We start from the raw sequence: 15,230 nt of genomic DNA, 5'->3' as shown, positions 1-15,230 counted from the left end.
AATCTTTCAAAGGGCTGGTGGTATTTTTTTTTTAACCTGGAAAAAATTCCTGTCCTGTTGTGCAATTAAGTCAACATTTATTCATTTCTTATATTTCATGCAAAGGAACATAATCTTTGTATTCTGATGAAACATTTATCACAGTACCTAGCACATAGTGGGAGCAGAAATTGTAGGATGAGTGAATAAAGGAACAGGTCTCCCTGTGCTTGCTCCATGGAGTAGTGAAATCCTGGTGGGCAGCAGCTGAGAGCTGGAGGGGCTTTCGAGATTATACAGTCCAGTGACAAATTTTTCACCGATCTGTGGAGAAATTTAAAAAATAAGGACAGGAGTTCCCTGGTGGTGCAGTGGTTGAGAATCCGCCTGCCAATGCAGGGGACACTGGTTCGAGCCCTGGTCCGGGAAAATCCCACGTGCTGCGGAGCAACTAAGCCCGTGTGCCACAACTACTGAGCCTGTACTCCAGAGCCCGTGAGCCACAACTACTGAGCCTATGTGCTGCAACTACTGAAGCCCGCGCTCCTAGAGCCTGTGCTCTGCAACAAAAGAAAGCACTGCAATGAAGAGTAGCCCCCGCTTGCCGCAGCTAAAAAGCCCGTGCGCAGCAACAAAGACCCAACACAGCCAAAAATAAATAAATGAATTTATTTAAAAAAAGAAAATCTGGGGCTTCCCTGGTGGCGCAGTGGTTGAGAGTCTGCCTGCCGATGCGGGGGACGCGGGTTCGTGCCCCGGTTTGGGAGGATCCCGCGTGCCGCGGAGCGGCTGGGCCCGTGGGCCGTGGCCGCTGGACCTGCGCGTCCAGAGCCTGTGCTCCGCGGCGGGAGAGGCCACAACAGTGAGAGGCCCGCGTACCGCAAAAAAAAAAAAAAAAGAAAGAAAATCTGCCTGCCAATGCAGGGGAGAAGGGTTTGATCCCCAATCTGGGAAGATCCCACATGCCGCCGAGCAACTAAGCCCGTGCGCCACAACTACTGAGCCTGCGCTCTAGAGCCCGCGAGCAACAACTACTGAAGCCTGCACGCCACAACTACTGAGGCCGAGCACCTAGAGCGTGTGCTCCACGAAAGGAGAAGCCACTGCAAGGAGAAGCCCGGGCACTGCAACAAAGAGCAGCCCAGCTGGCTGGGCGCAGCAATGAAGACCCAACGCAGCCAAACATAAAATAAATAAAATAAAATTTCCCTTCTGAAAAAAAAAAAAAGGACAATTATGCACATATGCACATACAGGTGTAGAGAAAAAACACTGAGAGGCTGCCAACTTTTTTCTTGGGAAGGATCCTGAAATTTTGGCTTTCCTTTTCTATTGTCCTGATATTATGATAAATTTCATGTTCATGAAATCCAAAAGTCAAGGAAACACTGAACTGTAGTCTTGCTCTTCCATCCAATGTTTATTGAACCATCTGCTCTGTGCAGTCACTGCTATAGGCGTCGAGGGTTCAGCAGTGAAAAGACCAGCAGGCAGGCCTTGTATAGTTTAGCAGGGAAGGTCTACATCCCTGAAACGATAACTCAATAGCTTATTGCAGGTGATGAACGTGTAAGGAAGAGGACAAGGTGACAGATATACTGCCTAGTTGGAAGCTGAGGCCCAGGAAAGGTCAAGGAATAGCCTTGGGGAGCACAAACTGCGCGGTCACCTGCGCGATGGCGCACTAGGTCCGCGGGCCTCTTAGGTGGGGGAGCGGAGGCGGGACCGTGTTCCCGGCGTTCTCTTGCCCCGCCCACCCCGCCGCGCCGCCAGAAGGCAGAGCGGAGAAGGGGTGGCACGTGAACGGGGCGGGGCGGAGCAGAACGCGCGCGCCTGAGGCTGAGTTTCCGGTCGGAGGCCTTTGCCCAGCGCCCCGCGTCCCTGAGGGGCGGCGGCGCTGGCGGCGGCGGAGGCAGCGGGGGGATCCGGAAGTCAACACCATGTCGAGTCTGCACAAGAGCCGGTAAGGGGCCATTGGGGCAGACCAGCCAGGCCGCTCCTGGCCAGGTTGCCCCTTCTGACCTGCGGAGGGGGCGCGCGGATGCGGCCATGAACCGAGACACCCCCCGCCCTGCCCCTGGCAGAAGGTTTTGGGCGCCTACTTTACAACCTCTTTGCTGTGGGCCTGAGGGGGGCACGGAGCGTGGACACCTCTCCTGCCCCTCGGTGTCGCCCCTTTTCTCTCTTTCTGTCTCTTCCTCGCCCTGGATCCCTTCCCCTGGTGTCTTCCTCTTCCAGGGCCTCGATGCCCGATCTCACCCCCACCTCCCGTCCTGTTTTCCCTTGTTAACCCTTTGCCCCAGTACCCTAGTCTGTCCAGATGCTCCCCGTCCCACGTGTCCTCTTCTTACTAGAAATGCTAGAAAACCTGGATTCTCCAGTTTGTTCTCGTCTCAGGCCAAATCCTGCAGAGTTGGCTAATTTTGCTCACTTCAGTTTTCCTCCAGGACTTGTTTTTTTTTAAATTTTATTTTATTTACTTTTTGTACATCAGGTTCTTATTAGTTATCTGTTTTATATATTAGTGTATATATGTCAATCCCAATCACCCAATTCATCCCCCTCCCCCCACTTTCCCCGCCGTGGTGCAGGACTTGTTTTTTAAACCTTTTGTCCTTGCCTGCGGGCAGGCCCAGAGGTCTTCTAATGGTTATACATTTGAGCTTGGAATGCTGATTACACAGGTCCTTGTCTACAGATCAAATTACTCCTGATTCCTAGGGTTTTTTGAGTTCAGATAGCAGCAGTGTGTTGGGCCTGGCCAGCAGGAAGTGCCGTATAAATGCCAGCTCACTAAATATTAGAATGTGTCTGATTTCGTGGTGCTCATTTGAGAACCTCTAGACAAGAATATCTGTACGTTTCTGGGCTTAGAGGAAAAAGTGATCTCTAGTTCTCCAAAGCTGCCTTTGGCCAGGTTTTGCTTGAGCTTTGCACATCTGTATGTCCCGAAGGGGAGGGAGGAACAGGTTGGAGACTGGTGTTGTAAGGGAGCTGTGGGCTTTAGGAGTGGTCGCTAAGCCTGTCATCTTGGGGTTTGGTTGTCCTTCATTTGCCTCCCCCTCCCTCCTTCTAGGATTGCAGATTTCCAGGATGTCCTGAAGGAGCCCACGATTGCCTTGGAAAAGCTTCAGGAACTCAGTTTTAGCGGTAAGAGGCAACTCTCCGTTTTCAGGGTTTTCCTAGAGCAGCGTTGTGACTAAGATGGAGGGGAGGGTGCCCAAGGCCACACCTGGCCGGGTCTGGGGGCCAGCCTGCCTTTTGGGGCCATCTCCAGCTTCTGTGGAGCTGAACAACCAGTGACTACCCTGAGCTTGGAGGGGGTTCCTGGAGCAGTGGCGGCCACAATTAGCATGCCTGTAGGCCTTAGACAGGGTGCTTATGGGCCTATATATGATGCTCATTGCTTCCTGAGAGTAACTGGAGGGCAGAGGGGAGACTTCGTGAGCAGAGGTCAGGTCTTTCCTCATTCCTCAGCAAGCTTCCTGTCTTGTAGAATTTGGTTAGCTACAGAGTGGTTCCTGGTTCTATCCCTGGCTTAGGATCAAAGCCAACTCAGGCAACAGTGAACTTTGGTTAATGGTAAGATTCCAGCCTTGAGACACTCACTTTAAGGAGCTGAACCCCAACAGCTTTTGACTTTGCCCTCCGTGGCCTCTTAACTTCTCAACACAGAGGCTTTTGCTTGTCTTTAAAAATACCCGAAGGTGTTCTGGGTAGCTTCTTGTGACTGCTCTGCCCTTGTAACTTTGTCAGCAAGTAATGCTTGAGTTGCCCCCTTCATCCCCATGCAGATTCTGAGGTGGGTAGCTCCTGTTCACTGTACTGGGGAGACGGTAGCAACAGTTGCTTTAGCGAGGTTCATGACAGTATTTCAGGAGAAGTTTGTCTTTCTGTTCAGGAGTGATATTTAGGCCCTGAAGATTTTTTTTTTTATTATTTTTTAAAATATCTTTATTGGAGTATAATTGCTTTACAGTGGTGTGTTAGTTTCTGCTTTATAACATGGCCCTGAAGATCTTGAGGGGTTTTGGCATCTGTGCTGAGCTGAAGAATCTGCCAGGCCCCAGGGAATGCAGCCTGCTGAGTTGGGCTCTAGAGTCAGACAGACCTGTGTGTGAGTCCTTGATTTCTCTATCTTTACAGATGCGTTTCTTTATCTGTAAGATGGGGACAATAATGCTGATCTTCCCTACTTACTAGGGCTGTAATGAGGATTAAGTGAATTAATGTCCGTAAAGCCCCAAACACTTAGCATTCACAGCTTTGTTTATATTCCACAGATACTTATGGACTACCTGTTGTGGGCCATGCCCTGGGCTAGGTACTGGGACTGTAAGACAAATTTGGTCCTCGTCTTTCTGGGGCTTACCCAGTAGTAGGGGTTAAAGATGTTAAATAAATATACAAATTACATTATACGATCCCATTTGTGGTGGATGTTGTGAAGGAGAAGCGATGGAGTTATTATTGTTTATGTCAAGGGACCTGACTTTGTTTGGGAAGAGATGGTGGTTGGTAAAGGCTGCTCTGAGGAAGAAATATCAAGGGTGAGAAGGTGTTATCCTCAAAAGAACATTCCAGACGGGCCATGGAGAGAGAGTACACACAGGATTAGCATCTAGTCTAGTGATCTTTCTGGCAGAAAACCATCCTTGAAGAAGTACTTCTTGCCCACTCCATTCCCTGCCGACTGGCTCCAAGGTGGAGGACTGGGGGGTTCTGGGACTCTGCGGGGGCGTGACCTTTGCCTGCTATGTCCACAGGCATCCCCTGTGAGGGCGGACTGCGGTGCCTCTGCTGGAAGGTGGGTGTGCCTGGGTTGGAGCTTCTGCTCTGCTGAGAGTCCCTGGGTTCCTGCATGGGCTGCCCCCACCCCTGGCCCCTTCTTCCTGTTCTGTGTCTTTCCTTGCTTGTCCCAGGAAGCTCTTCTGGGAAGTTCTGTGTTTTCTGTTTCTCTTGGCGTCCCCTCCAGGATCCCCTTGGGGATGGAACACTTTGTAATGCCAGCGAAGCCCTCTGCTTCCTGGTCCAGACAGCTCAGTGGTAGTGATGCTTATTGGGACAAAAAAAGGCTGCGCTTCGCCTAACGCCTTTCGCTGAGGTGGGAGCAGAACCCCGGTGTCCTGGTTTCCAACCCCTTTGAGCACAGAGTTTTATCATCGTTTGGAAGAGTCTGTGTGAGGAAATGCAGTAGAAAGGGCTGGTTCAGGATGAAGGTGGGGGAAGCCAGTGGGGAGAAAAGGGGAGGCTGCCCCCAGCCCATGCCTGTGTTCCTGGGTTTTATTTAGCCCATCTTGGTGTCTCCAGGGTTTATCAGACATTTTCTTTGAGGCCTCTCAGCCTCCATCTACTTCCAGGGTTGGGCTGGGGGGGTCGCCAGAGCTTTGCTCTTCTCTCTCTCTGCAGATTCTCTTGAACTACCTCCCCTTGGAGAGAGCGTCTTGGACCTCCATCCTGGCCAAGCAGAGGTGAGACCCTGACAAAGGCGGGTGATGGGAGGCCCTTTGTATCAGACAGAGCAGGTGGTGTGAGCCCGGCCCACTTCCTGTTGCTGCTGCTGCGCTCCGGGCTCCCTGGGTGAGACCTTTGGGGATCATCCCTCTCTCCTCTTCTCTCCTACAGGGAGCTGTATTCTCAGTTCCTGAGGGAAATGATCATCCAGCCTGGCATCGCCAAGGCCAACATGGGTGTATCCAGGGAGGATGTGACCTTTGAGGACCATGTGAGTAGGGGTCCGCAGTGGGGATCGAGGCTGCAGAGTGGGGAGAGGTGTGGGCTTTGGAATGGACTAGGTCCCTCATGCCAGAGGCCAGGTGCAGCTGCTCTTGGTCCCCTCTGGCCCTCCCAGTACCTCATTTCTGCATTTAGCTCCTCAGCCCCTGAAGGCTGTTGTCTCTCCCTGTTCTCCGCAGGCTCTGGGCCCAGTCGGGACTGTAAGCAATGACTGGGATCACAGGAGCGTGTGTGTGCAGCGCTGAGCCAGGTCCTCCACGTGCACTGTCTCCTTTCCTCCTCAGTCCCCTTCCTCGAGGAAGGTTCTGTGATATTATAGTTGAAGGGAGTCAGAGCAGGGCCGGCGGGAGGATAAACTGCCTTTGTGTGGCCTGGAGGAAGCCTCGTTCCAGCCACAAATACCGAGCTCCTCCCTGGTGCTTTGCAGTCGGGAAGTGGAGATGGATTGGACCCAGGCCGATCCTCCAAGGACTGGAATTGGCAACTCAAAGTAGTAATGAGTTAGATTCGAAGAGACCTAATGATACAATATTCATTCATTCAGCAGGCAAGCGTTTAGTGAGCACCTGTTACATGCAGCATTCTAGAGCTACAGACAGGAAAGACAGAGTCCTTGCTGCGCAGGGAAGTACTCAGAGCGGACTACGGGGCTCGGCTGCCGGGTGTGGAGTGTGATCGTGCTTTGGGAGGCTGCACGAGGCCTGTGCTGCCCCCCAGCTAGCTCACAGGCTATCTCAGCAACAGCTGCGTCTCTGCTGGGAATGCTGGTTCGGAGGCACTGCTCAGGCCCCCAGACTGGTATCTGTCCCTGGGCTTCTAGCCGGCCGAGGACAGAGCAGCTCATTTTCCCTGACAGCCACTCAACCCTAACCCCGACAGCCGATGGAACACGTACTTCAAGGACAACGAGGTGCTGCTGCAGATCGACAAAGATGTTCGGTGAGCAGGGCGCTGGGCGCTGGGAGCCGGCCCCTGGGGCTTCTGTGGGATTTCCAGTTCTTCTGCCCTGTCCCTTCCCAGCCCAGGCCCGCAGGGGCGTGTTTGAGGAACTGCTGGTGAGTTGTCCTGGTAGCTGAGTCCAGGCCCTAGTGGTAGCAGGCCTGGGGTGGGGCTGGCGGTGCAGTGAGTGCCCTGAGTGCCCGGCTCTCCTCTCTCCCTGCCTTAGTTTCAGTTGTAGCCCTGGCGTCTGTGGATTCATCTCTTCCTTCAGCATATATTGAGGCCCCGCTACATGGCAGGCTCAACGGCAGGCTGGGCGTTGAACGTGGAATAGACAGACATGGCCCCTCTCCTTAAGGAACCTAGAAGCTGGCAGGGAGGACGGGAAGACGGTTGTTCAACAAAACAGATTTTCCGTGTCACTAAAGTTTGTGGAGAATGCTCTGAAGGCAGAGTTCAGGGTGCTTCAGGGCACCCTGAGGTCGGGAAGCCTCGCCTGAGGCAGCAGCTGAGATGGGAGGAGCGGGCACCTTGGGGCAGGAGGGAGGGGCGGGGAGGGCCCTGTGGTGCTGGGCAAGGAGCTGCTGTGGGAGGCCCTGCGAGCCTGCAGAGCTTGGCTGTCCGAGGAGCAGTGCGAAGGCCTGTGTTCCTGCGGCCACACTGGACGCAAGCAGGGTCGGACCATCGCTCCACCCCAGGGATGCGGGGCAGGCGCGCAGAGGTTTTAAGCACAGGAGCGACAGGGTCAGAAGTGTGGTTTTTTAAACTGTGAGCTACGCTGTGTGCATGTGCATGCCGTTCCTCCTGGTAGAGAAGTGGGGAGACGCTGGCTGTGCTGTCCTGTTGGGTGGGCGAGTCTGGCAGCGGGTGACTCTCCCACAGGGCTGGGTGAGGAGCCGGCAGGCCTGTCTGCAGTGGCCCCAGTGCTCAGAGCTTGGGTTCCGAGTCTGCCCGCCTGCTTTCAGTTCTGCCTTCACCGTGTGTGTTTCCAGCCCCTCGCCACCTGGGGCTGCTCCTCTTCTGTGCTCATTGTGCCCGCAGTGGGACCCCAACCCTGGGCGGCTCAGCCAGGGGGCAGAACAGGCTCTTGCCTCCTTCCTTCTCAGTCTGGAGCCTCTACTCACCAGGTGTTTAATAGCCCCATTTAAGTCAGAAACCACATCTTGAACCCAGTTCTGGGGAAACAGGTTCTTACCCTGGTAGTGATTGTAGCACGTTGTTCAGTGTTTATAGAGGGCAAGTTTGCAGTGTGCTCTGTATAAGATCTTTGGAAAATGTGCGTGTACTGCAGTACATATATTTTAAAAACTTGATCACGACCTAGAGCCTGTCTCCCAACTTGCTTTTTTCTCTTGCTCTGTCTTGAGCATCTCCTGTGTCAGCTGTGTAACATTCTGTTGTATAATGTGTAACTTAACGAAACCTCTTTTACCATTTTAAGCCACAATGCAATTAATACGTTTGTACATATGAGATATTGTTGACATGGAAAGACGTTTGTTTTAAGAGAAGAGTTAAGACCCTAAGGACACTTAAAAATACATATGCGTGTGTGTGTGTCTATTTGCAAATACACGTAAGCTATATGGGTATGTATACATATACCATGACTGTATTGCCTTTGAAATAAAATGTTATTAATTAAAAAACACACACACACATACAAGAGGCTTTGGGGATGCTGGGGCATCTGGCAGCGGGGTGCTGGTGGGATGCCTAAAAATTCCACGCTGAGTAACAGTCCTCTCCTGTTCCGTCTTGACAGAAGGCTGTGCCCAGACATATCCTTCTTCCAGAGGGCCACCGAGTACCCCTGCCTCCTCATCCTGGATCCGCAGAATGAGTTCGAGACCCTTCGTAAGCGGGTGGAACAGACGACACTGAAATCCCAGACGGTGGCCCGGAACCGGAGCGGGGTCACAAATGTGAGAGGCAACCTGGCAGCCCCAGGGACGCCCCGTGATGGCCTTTTCCTTCCTGCTTCTCTTGGACTTGTGGCCACGGGCCATCAGACCCCTGACCGTCTGCCCCGAGAGTTACCCAAAGCAGCCTTGGTCCTGCCCGGTCCCCCTCCAGGCTCTCTCTGAAAGTCAGGCATCAAAGGCTGGTGTAATGGGTGTGGGGGAGGGCCCTGCTGTGCAGTGAAGGAGCCACACTTCTGGTCTGTGGTGTAGACGGCGCTTGGAAAAGTAACTACCAGTGTGATGAGAAGGTGCGGTGGGAACAGTGATGGGGGGAGCCGACCTGGTCTGGGCATCAGGGAAGACTTCCCTGAGGAAGTGACATTTAAGCTGAGGCTCCAAGGATGAAGAGGAAAGAGACTTCCAGGTGGAGAGGATGGCATGTGTGGACGTCCTCAGGCCGGAAAGAGCTGGGTGTGTTCAAGGAAGGGAGTCCAGCATGAGGTGGGGCAGGGTGGGGTCGGGGGGTGGGGGGGAGGGGGGGGAGGGCTGCTGGAGGATGCTGGAGAGATGAGTGGTGGTGAGGCCAGCGGGGCCTTTATCCTGAGGGCTGGGGACCCCTGCACCATTCTAAGAGCAGGGATGTGATTTAAGTCTGCCTTTATACAAGATTTGACTGGCGGGGGCAGGAATGGAGGTGGAAAGGTCGCCTGGGAGGCAGCTGAGGCATCCAGGCAACGGGGGGTGGGGGTGGGGGCTGGGGTGGAGTGGGGAGGGGTGTGAGAGACCTAGGAGAAAAGAATGGTAGGTCTTGTGCTGGCCGGGTGATGCCGAGTGCTTGAACCTCGGTCTTCTAGCAAGTTCCTGTGGTTCTGAGAAGCTGCTTGTAGCTAAACAAGTATGTTGTCTTGTTCCTTAATTCACACCTACTGCTTTGGCACCTGGAGCTTTGACTTGTTCCTCACAATTTTTCGCTGTCTTCCAACAATGGAAAAATCCTCTGTAACCTCCAACAAGCTAAGCTCGTTTCCCCCAAGTGGAGTGACCGGTCAGGGCTTTGTGTTTCCAGGAGAGCAGCCGTTTTCCACCACAGGGGTGACGGGGCCGTTCTGGCTGATCCCCGGGTTCCACGTGCTCACGACAGCTGGGTGTGTCAGGAGGTGCCACGTGCTTGGCTAAGTGGCCCCGTGGCCGGGTTGGTGGCCCTGCTCCTTGGCTGCTGTTCTAGCTGCCTGGCTAGATGGGTACCCGGCTTCTGTCATGCATTTTACTACAGTAATTGGTGGCGGAGTACTGATTTTAGGTTTGGACCTGGTCCTGGTGATAGAGAACCGGACCGCAAGCTCCATTGCTAAACCTCTGGACCAGTGGCTGGGCAGTTTTGAGTTTAAGCGGACTGTTTGATCCTGGGCAACTAACACCAGACTCACCTTCCTGGGCCTCCGCCTCTTCTGTAAACTGGGTGTGATCATTTCCGCCCTGTGTGGCTTTTGAATTGCCCAGAGGGTGAAATGAGGTCATGGCTGTGCAGATTCTTGGAAAGCAGTGGGCACTCTCTGAGGCCTGGGCCTCGGGTTCTAGAGTGAGCTGGTCTGGGCTCACTTTAGTGCGAGACGTCTGATGAGTGGCCTAACATTTCTGAGCCTCAGTTTCCTCATCTTGAAAATGATGTTGAGAGAGTATTCTAGGCCGTTCAGGGCATTAAACAGGAAGGCTTGTGGAGCTCTGGGTAAACATTAGTGATGTGTGTGTCTGTGTGTGTGCACACGTACACGCATATGTATATGTGTATACACGTGTATATATAGTGGAAAAGGGAGTTTCCTGTTTCCAGGACCCTGGGCTTCCAGGACAGCTTCATACTCTGTCCCTGCATGGGTGTGCCTGTGGCTCTCATACAGTTAACCCCAGGCACCTGAACCTTTACGAAGCTCCCAGGGGATCCTGATGTTGGGGACCTCGGCTCTATTGCATGAGTTTTCAGCAGGGATCATCTCTTCATTCATCTCCCAACTTTTTCTTATGAAAATTTTGAAACATTCAGAAAAGTTGAAAGAAGAGTACAATGCACACCTATATACTTTCCACCTAAATTCAACAGTTGTTAACCTTTGGCCATGTTTGTGTGTGTGTCGTATATAGACAGACGTCCTGACCCTTTACCTCCAAGTACTTCAGCAGGCATCCCGTGAGAATAAGGACATCTTCCTTACCACTGTCTCATCTACGGAGATTAACCATAATCCGTAATAAGACCTCACATCCAGTCCAGGATCGGGTGTCCTCAGTCGTACTAAGAATATTTTGGTGGTTTTAAATCCAGACCAGCACCTCTTCAGGGTTTATGCGTTGCATTAGGATGTTACGTTTCTTTAGTCTCTTCATCTGGAGCACGCCTCCGCTCCCCCCTCCTCAACATTTGACTTTTTTGAAGAGTCTTAACCAGTTGTCTGTTTTTGATATATTTTTATATTTTTTTAAAGTTTTTTTTAATGGAAGTATAATTTACAATAAATGCACACATCTTAGGTATACAACTAGATGGACTTTTTCTTATGTATACACCTGTGTAACTGCCAACCAGATCAAGACACGGAACGTCCCCATCATCCAGAAAGTTCCCTCATGCCCCTTCCTAGTCAGTACGCCTTCCCTCAGAGGTAAGCACCATCTGACCTGTATCACCATAAATGAGATTGCAGCCCAGCTGGCTGGTAGAGTGTCGCACATTCTGGATTTGTCCGCTTGTTCCCGGTGGTGTTGGACGCGTTCCTCTGTGCCCTGGGTTGCCCATGAGATGGAAGTTAGGTTTCGGCTCGTGGGTGAACATATCCGGTGAGAACATACTGTCGGTAGTGCCACCCACCTTAACGGGCTGCTCCTCTTCTCCCTCAGATGAGTTCCCCGCACAAGAACGCGGCGCCCTCATCCGTGAACGAGTATCAGGTGCTGCCCAACGGCTGTGAGGCCCACTGGGAGGTGGTGGAGCGGATTCTGTTCATCTACGCCAAGCTCAACCCTGGCATCGCTTACGTGCAGGGCATGAATGAGATCGTGGGGCCCCTGTACTACACCTTTGCCACCGACCCCAACAGCGAGTGGAAGGGTAGATAAACGGGCTCCAGGCTAATGGGCTTTATTGTATCTAGCTGTGCAGCTCACTTCCCTCTTTTGGGCCTTCATTTTCTGTCGGATAAGCGGGTTGGCCTGGATCATCTCAGATCTTTTCTGGCTTGAACTTTCTAGAATGTTAGATGTTTACTGACCTTTTGCTATCTGTAACTGAATTTCTGGTAGAGGAGATGAGCTGTATATACAGGAAGCTGAACGATAGAAAGGATTTAAGTAAATCACGATTTGAAAAAATGTCAGCAGAAGAGTGTGTAATCAGTCGCTGAGCTGGTGTACAGCATTGTCAGGTGTGAGAAGAAAGAAGTGATGTCCTTAGTCGGGGGTGGAGAGTGGCCACGGACAGAGGAGGGGCGCAGCCTGACCAAGGTGGGGTGACTTGGTGAGGCTCAGAGGGGAGGGGGGTCTCGCGTAGCTGAGCGGTGGGGTGGGACGCGGGAGGGTGCCGGTTCTCTCACGGCTGCCCTCACCCTGCCTGTCTCTCCCAGAGCACGCTGAGGCGGACACCTTTTTCTGCTTCACCAACCTCATGGCTGAGATCCGGGATAACTTCATCAAGAGCCTTGACGACTCACAGTGTGGCATCACCTACAAGATGGAAAAGGTGTACTCCACCCTGAAGGATAAGGACATGGAGCTCTACCTGAAACTGGTGAGGACCCCCAGCGCCACACGGGCCAGGGCAGACAGAAAGGGGCAGAGGACGGCAGGCTCCTGAGCAGCCCAGGCCCAGGGTGAGGACTGGCTGGAGCCTGGGGCTTGGACGTGGCTGCTGCTGCCAGGGAGTGCTGAGCCGGGTGCCGAGGCGGGGCCGGGGGACCTGGGCAGCAGGTGGTGGGAGCCTAGCGGGCTGGGGGGGGTGGATGCGGTGCCCCGTGTGCCAGGCGCGGTGCGGGGCCTTTACTGTGTGCTGTTAGTCCTCTAAGAAAGGAAGTATGAACTTCATTTTTAAAAATTAGTGGAGTGGCATTCCATGTTTATTTCAGGAAACAGTTCAGTAAAAAGGACATTTACTTATAAACAAAACAAGTTTCATGAACAAGAAGATATATATATATATATATATATAAAAACATACCTTTTTAAGCAAATACGGAATCACATCTTGCTGTTTTGTAACACGCTTTTTCGGTCAATAGTATTCGCTGTGGCTGACCAGAGGGCTCGTCTCCATTGGGAATAATTGCCTTGCAGGGCTGCCGTATGGAGTAAATAAGTGAGATATTTACCACGTTAAGCACAAGGCCAGACACGTAATGAGTGCCCAATAGTGGTTTCTCTGTCCATAAATCCAAAGTTATAATCTGTGTAGTGTATTTATTAATCTAAGGAGCTGATATAAAAGTTTGGGTATCTGGCTTCTCTCAGAAAAACATCAGACGATCTGACAGCGTTGGCTGGCAGCAAGCAGGAGCTGCCCTTGCACTGAGCGAGGCTCCCTAGGCAGCCCCGTGCCATCCCCGCCCCAGCGTGCCTGGCGCTTACGCCTGGCCTGCTGCTTATATGAATTCACGTCTAATAGGTTGCATGGTGTTCCGTGGCAACCAGCCAACACGGATTCTTGCACCCACCCTGCACCTCTGTCTCCCCAGCAAGAGCAGAATATCAAGCCCCAGTTCTTCGCCTTCCGCTGGCTGACGCTGCTGCTGTCCCAGGAGTTCTTGCTGCCTGATGTCATCCGGATCTGGGACTCCCTGTTTGCCGACAACAGCCGCTTTGATTTCCTCCTTCTGGTCTGCTGCGCCATGCTCATGTGAGTGTGGCCGCGAGCGGGGGGCGGGCAGGGCCTGCTCTTGAGAGGCTGGTGAGAGCTTCTGGGATTCTCAGGCGAGCATCAAACCAAACTTGCTGCGGGTGCGGTGGGGCGGCAGGAGCGGGAAGGGGCCCGGCGGGCCTGCACTCGGAGTGGCCCAGGGGCCCAGCGCTTTTGTTGCTTGTTTTTCTTAGACTGATCCGCGAGCACTTGCTGGAAGGGGACTTTACGGTAAACATGCGGCTCCTGCAGGTAATGGAGTTTGGAGGGGCAGGCTCCGTCTTCAGCCATGAGACAGACACTTAGCAGGCGGCCGCCCCATGCCAGCTGCTGTGATAGACTGCGTCAGGATCAGGAGAGGGTAGCAGGGCTTAAGAGTCCAGACCCTGAGGCATGTCTGTGTTTGGATCTGGGTTAAATCTGGCTTTGCCACTGACCTTGAGTGTGGTGTGGGCTTGAGTGAATGACTTGGCTTCTCTGAACCAAGCTGGTTCAGAGAAGCCAAGTCATTCACTCAAGGCTGCGACTTATTACCCAGTATGTGGTTATAATGCCCGTTGGTAATCGTGCTCAGACCGGGGGAAGGAAAGCGTGGGCCTTAGTGGTTAAGAACATGGGCTTGAGAGTCAGACGATTTGGGGTTCACATGTTTGTTCTCCCGTGCTAGTCATGTGACCTAAGCTAAGTGGCAACCTCTCTAGGTCATAATTTCTTTGCCCACGCCTGGCCTGGGGTTGGTTTTCAATAACTTCATTGACTAGATCTGTAAAACGGGCAGATTCACAGTAAGCCCTCATTGGGCTGTTGAGGTGACCCAGTGAGCTAGTACATGGACAGTGTCCGGCCCTGTTCCAGGCTCATTGTCAGTGGAGGTCAGGGTTCGATGGCAGGAGTGGGGAGAGGTGAAGCAGGTGGTCCTTGTCCTAGGGAAGGGGCTGTGAGACCTTTTGGGTGGTGACTAGTTGGGTTGGTTAAGTTAACTGCTGCAGTGGGTGTAGTATAGCTCCATGCAAGGTTTGGGCAGACTGGGCCTATCCTGTGCTCCCTATCCCTTAGGCCTGGGGTCCAGCGTGGTGACAGGTCTACTGGAGAGGGCTGGGGGCAGCAGAGGTGGTGAAGGGTGAGCTGAATTCTCAAGCATACTGTTGGCCTTTCCCCTGCCCAGGATTACCCCATCACAGACGTCTGCCAGATCCTACAGAAAGCCAAGGAACTCCAAGACTCCCAGTAGCCTGGCAGCAAGAGGCCCAGGTTTGGGAGAGAAGCCACCGCCGACCCCTGTGCCCTGGCTTCTGGGACGTGCAGGAGGCCGTGGGGTCCCAGCCAGCGGGGCCGCTGCAGGATCAGCCCGCTCCAGGCCTCTCACCCTGGTCGCTCCCACCGGGGGCTGGCTGGGCCCTGCTCTTCCCAACCACCGAGCCCTGGCTCCTCCCCCCACTCCACCCCTTCAACCCTGGACCCTTGACCCAGGCTGCTGAGCAGGGCAGGAGTTTGTGAGGTGGTGTCCTGGGGCTGGGGCAGATGTGGGCCCTGCGGGCAGGCAGGGGCCCCTCCCTGCCTCTGCTCTGCTTCTCTCTTCCTGCTCTGTCTTCTGGGCGCTGGTCAGGGAGGTGCTTGGCAAATGAGCCAGAAACCACTTCTGGAGGTTGGTGCTTGGCTTCCTCCACAGGGAAGGTGACACCGTGAAGGAGCTAAGAGGCTGCCAGGCCCAGGTCTCACCCTCTGTCTCTTTCCCACAGAGAGAGAGAGAGAGAGAGAGAGAGAGAGTGTGTGTGTCTGTGTGTGTGTGGTGT

The 15,230-nt window shown here is 53.3% G+C and overlaps 1 protein-coding gene across 3 annotated transcripts; it reads left to right on the top strand.

Annotated features, from left to right (window-relative positions):
* Positions 1-1,438: 1,438 nt before the first annotated feature.
* TBC1D13 (TBC1 domain family member 13) lies at positions 1,439-15,220 on the top strand. 3 transcript variants are annotated; one of them, XM_060154162.1, is made up of 12 exons: positions 1,439-1,942; positions 3,056-3,129; positions 4,746-4,786; positions 5,389-5,450; positions 5,605-5,704; positions 6,572-6,654; positions 8,423-8,579; positions 11,451-11,661; positions 12,173-12,336; positions 13,277-13,437; positions 13,632-13,689; positions 14,603-15,220. In XM_060154162.1, exons 1-12 carry the CDS (start codon positions 1,920-1,922, stop codon positions 14,666-14,668), a joined length of 1,200 nt encoding a protein of 399 aa, XP_060010145.1. In that variant the 5' UTR covers positions 1,439-1,919; the 3' UTR covers positions 14,669-15,220. The 3 variants fall into 3 exon arrangements, with proteins under 3 accessions (XP_060010145.1, XP_060010144.1, XP_060010146.1); XM_060154161.1 differs by having other exon boundaries at positions 1,441-1,942; positions 8,420-8,579; XM_060154163.1 differs by lacking the exon at positions 4,746-4,786 and having other exon boundaries at positions 1,444-1,942; positions 8,420-8,579.
* Positions 15,221-15,230: the final 10 nt, after the last annotated feature.

Source organism: Lagenorhynchus albirostris, chromosome 7 (genome assembly GCF_949774975.1).
Source record: "Lagenorhynchus albirostris chromosome 7, mLagAlb1.1, whole genome shotgun sequence".
Classification (NCBI taxonomy): Eukaryota; Metazoa; Chordata; class Mammalia; order Artiodactyla; family Delphinidae; genus Lagenorhynchus; species Lagenorhynchus albirostris.
The sequence above is the reverse complement of the archived record's forward strand: the minus strand, read 5'-3'. Positions and strand labels throughout refer to the sequence as shown.

What these genes read in the sequence shown, in the direction of transcription:
- TBC1D13 (XM_060154161.1), top strand. Translation starts at nt 1,920, where the DNA reads ATGTCGAGTCTGCACAAGAGCCG. An exon ending in CAGATCGACAAAGATGTTCG is followed by an intron (nt 6,655 to 8,419) that starts GTGAGCAGGGCG and finishes CCGTCTTGACAG; the next exon opens with AAGGCTGTGCCCAGACATAT. An exon ending in TAAACATGCGGCTCCTGCAG is followed by an intron (nt 13,690 to 14,602) that starts GTAATGGAGTTT and finishes TCCCCTGCCCAG; the next exon opens with GATTACCCCATCACAGACGT.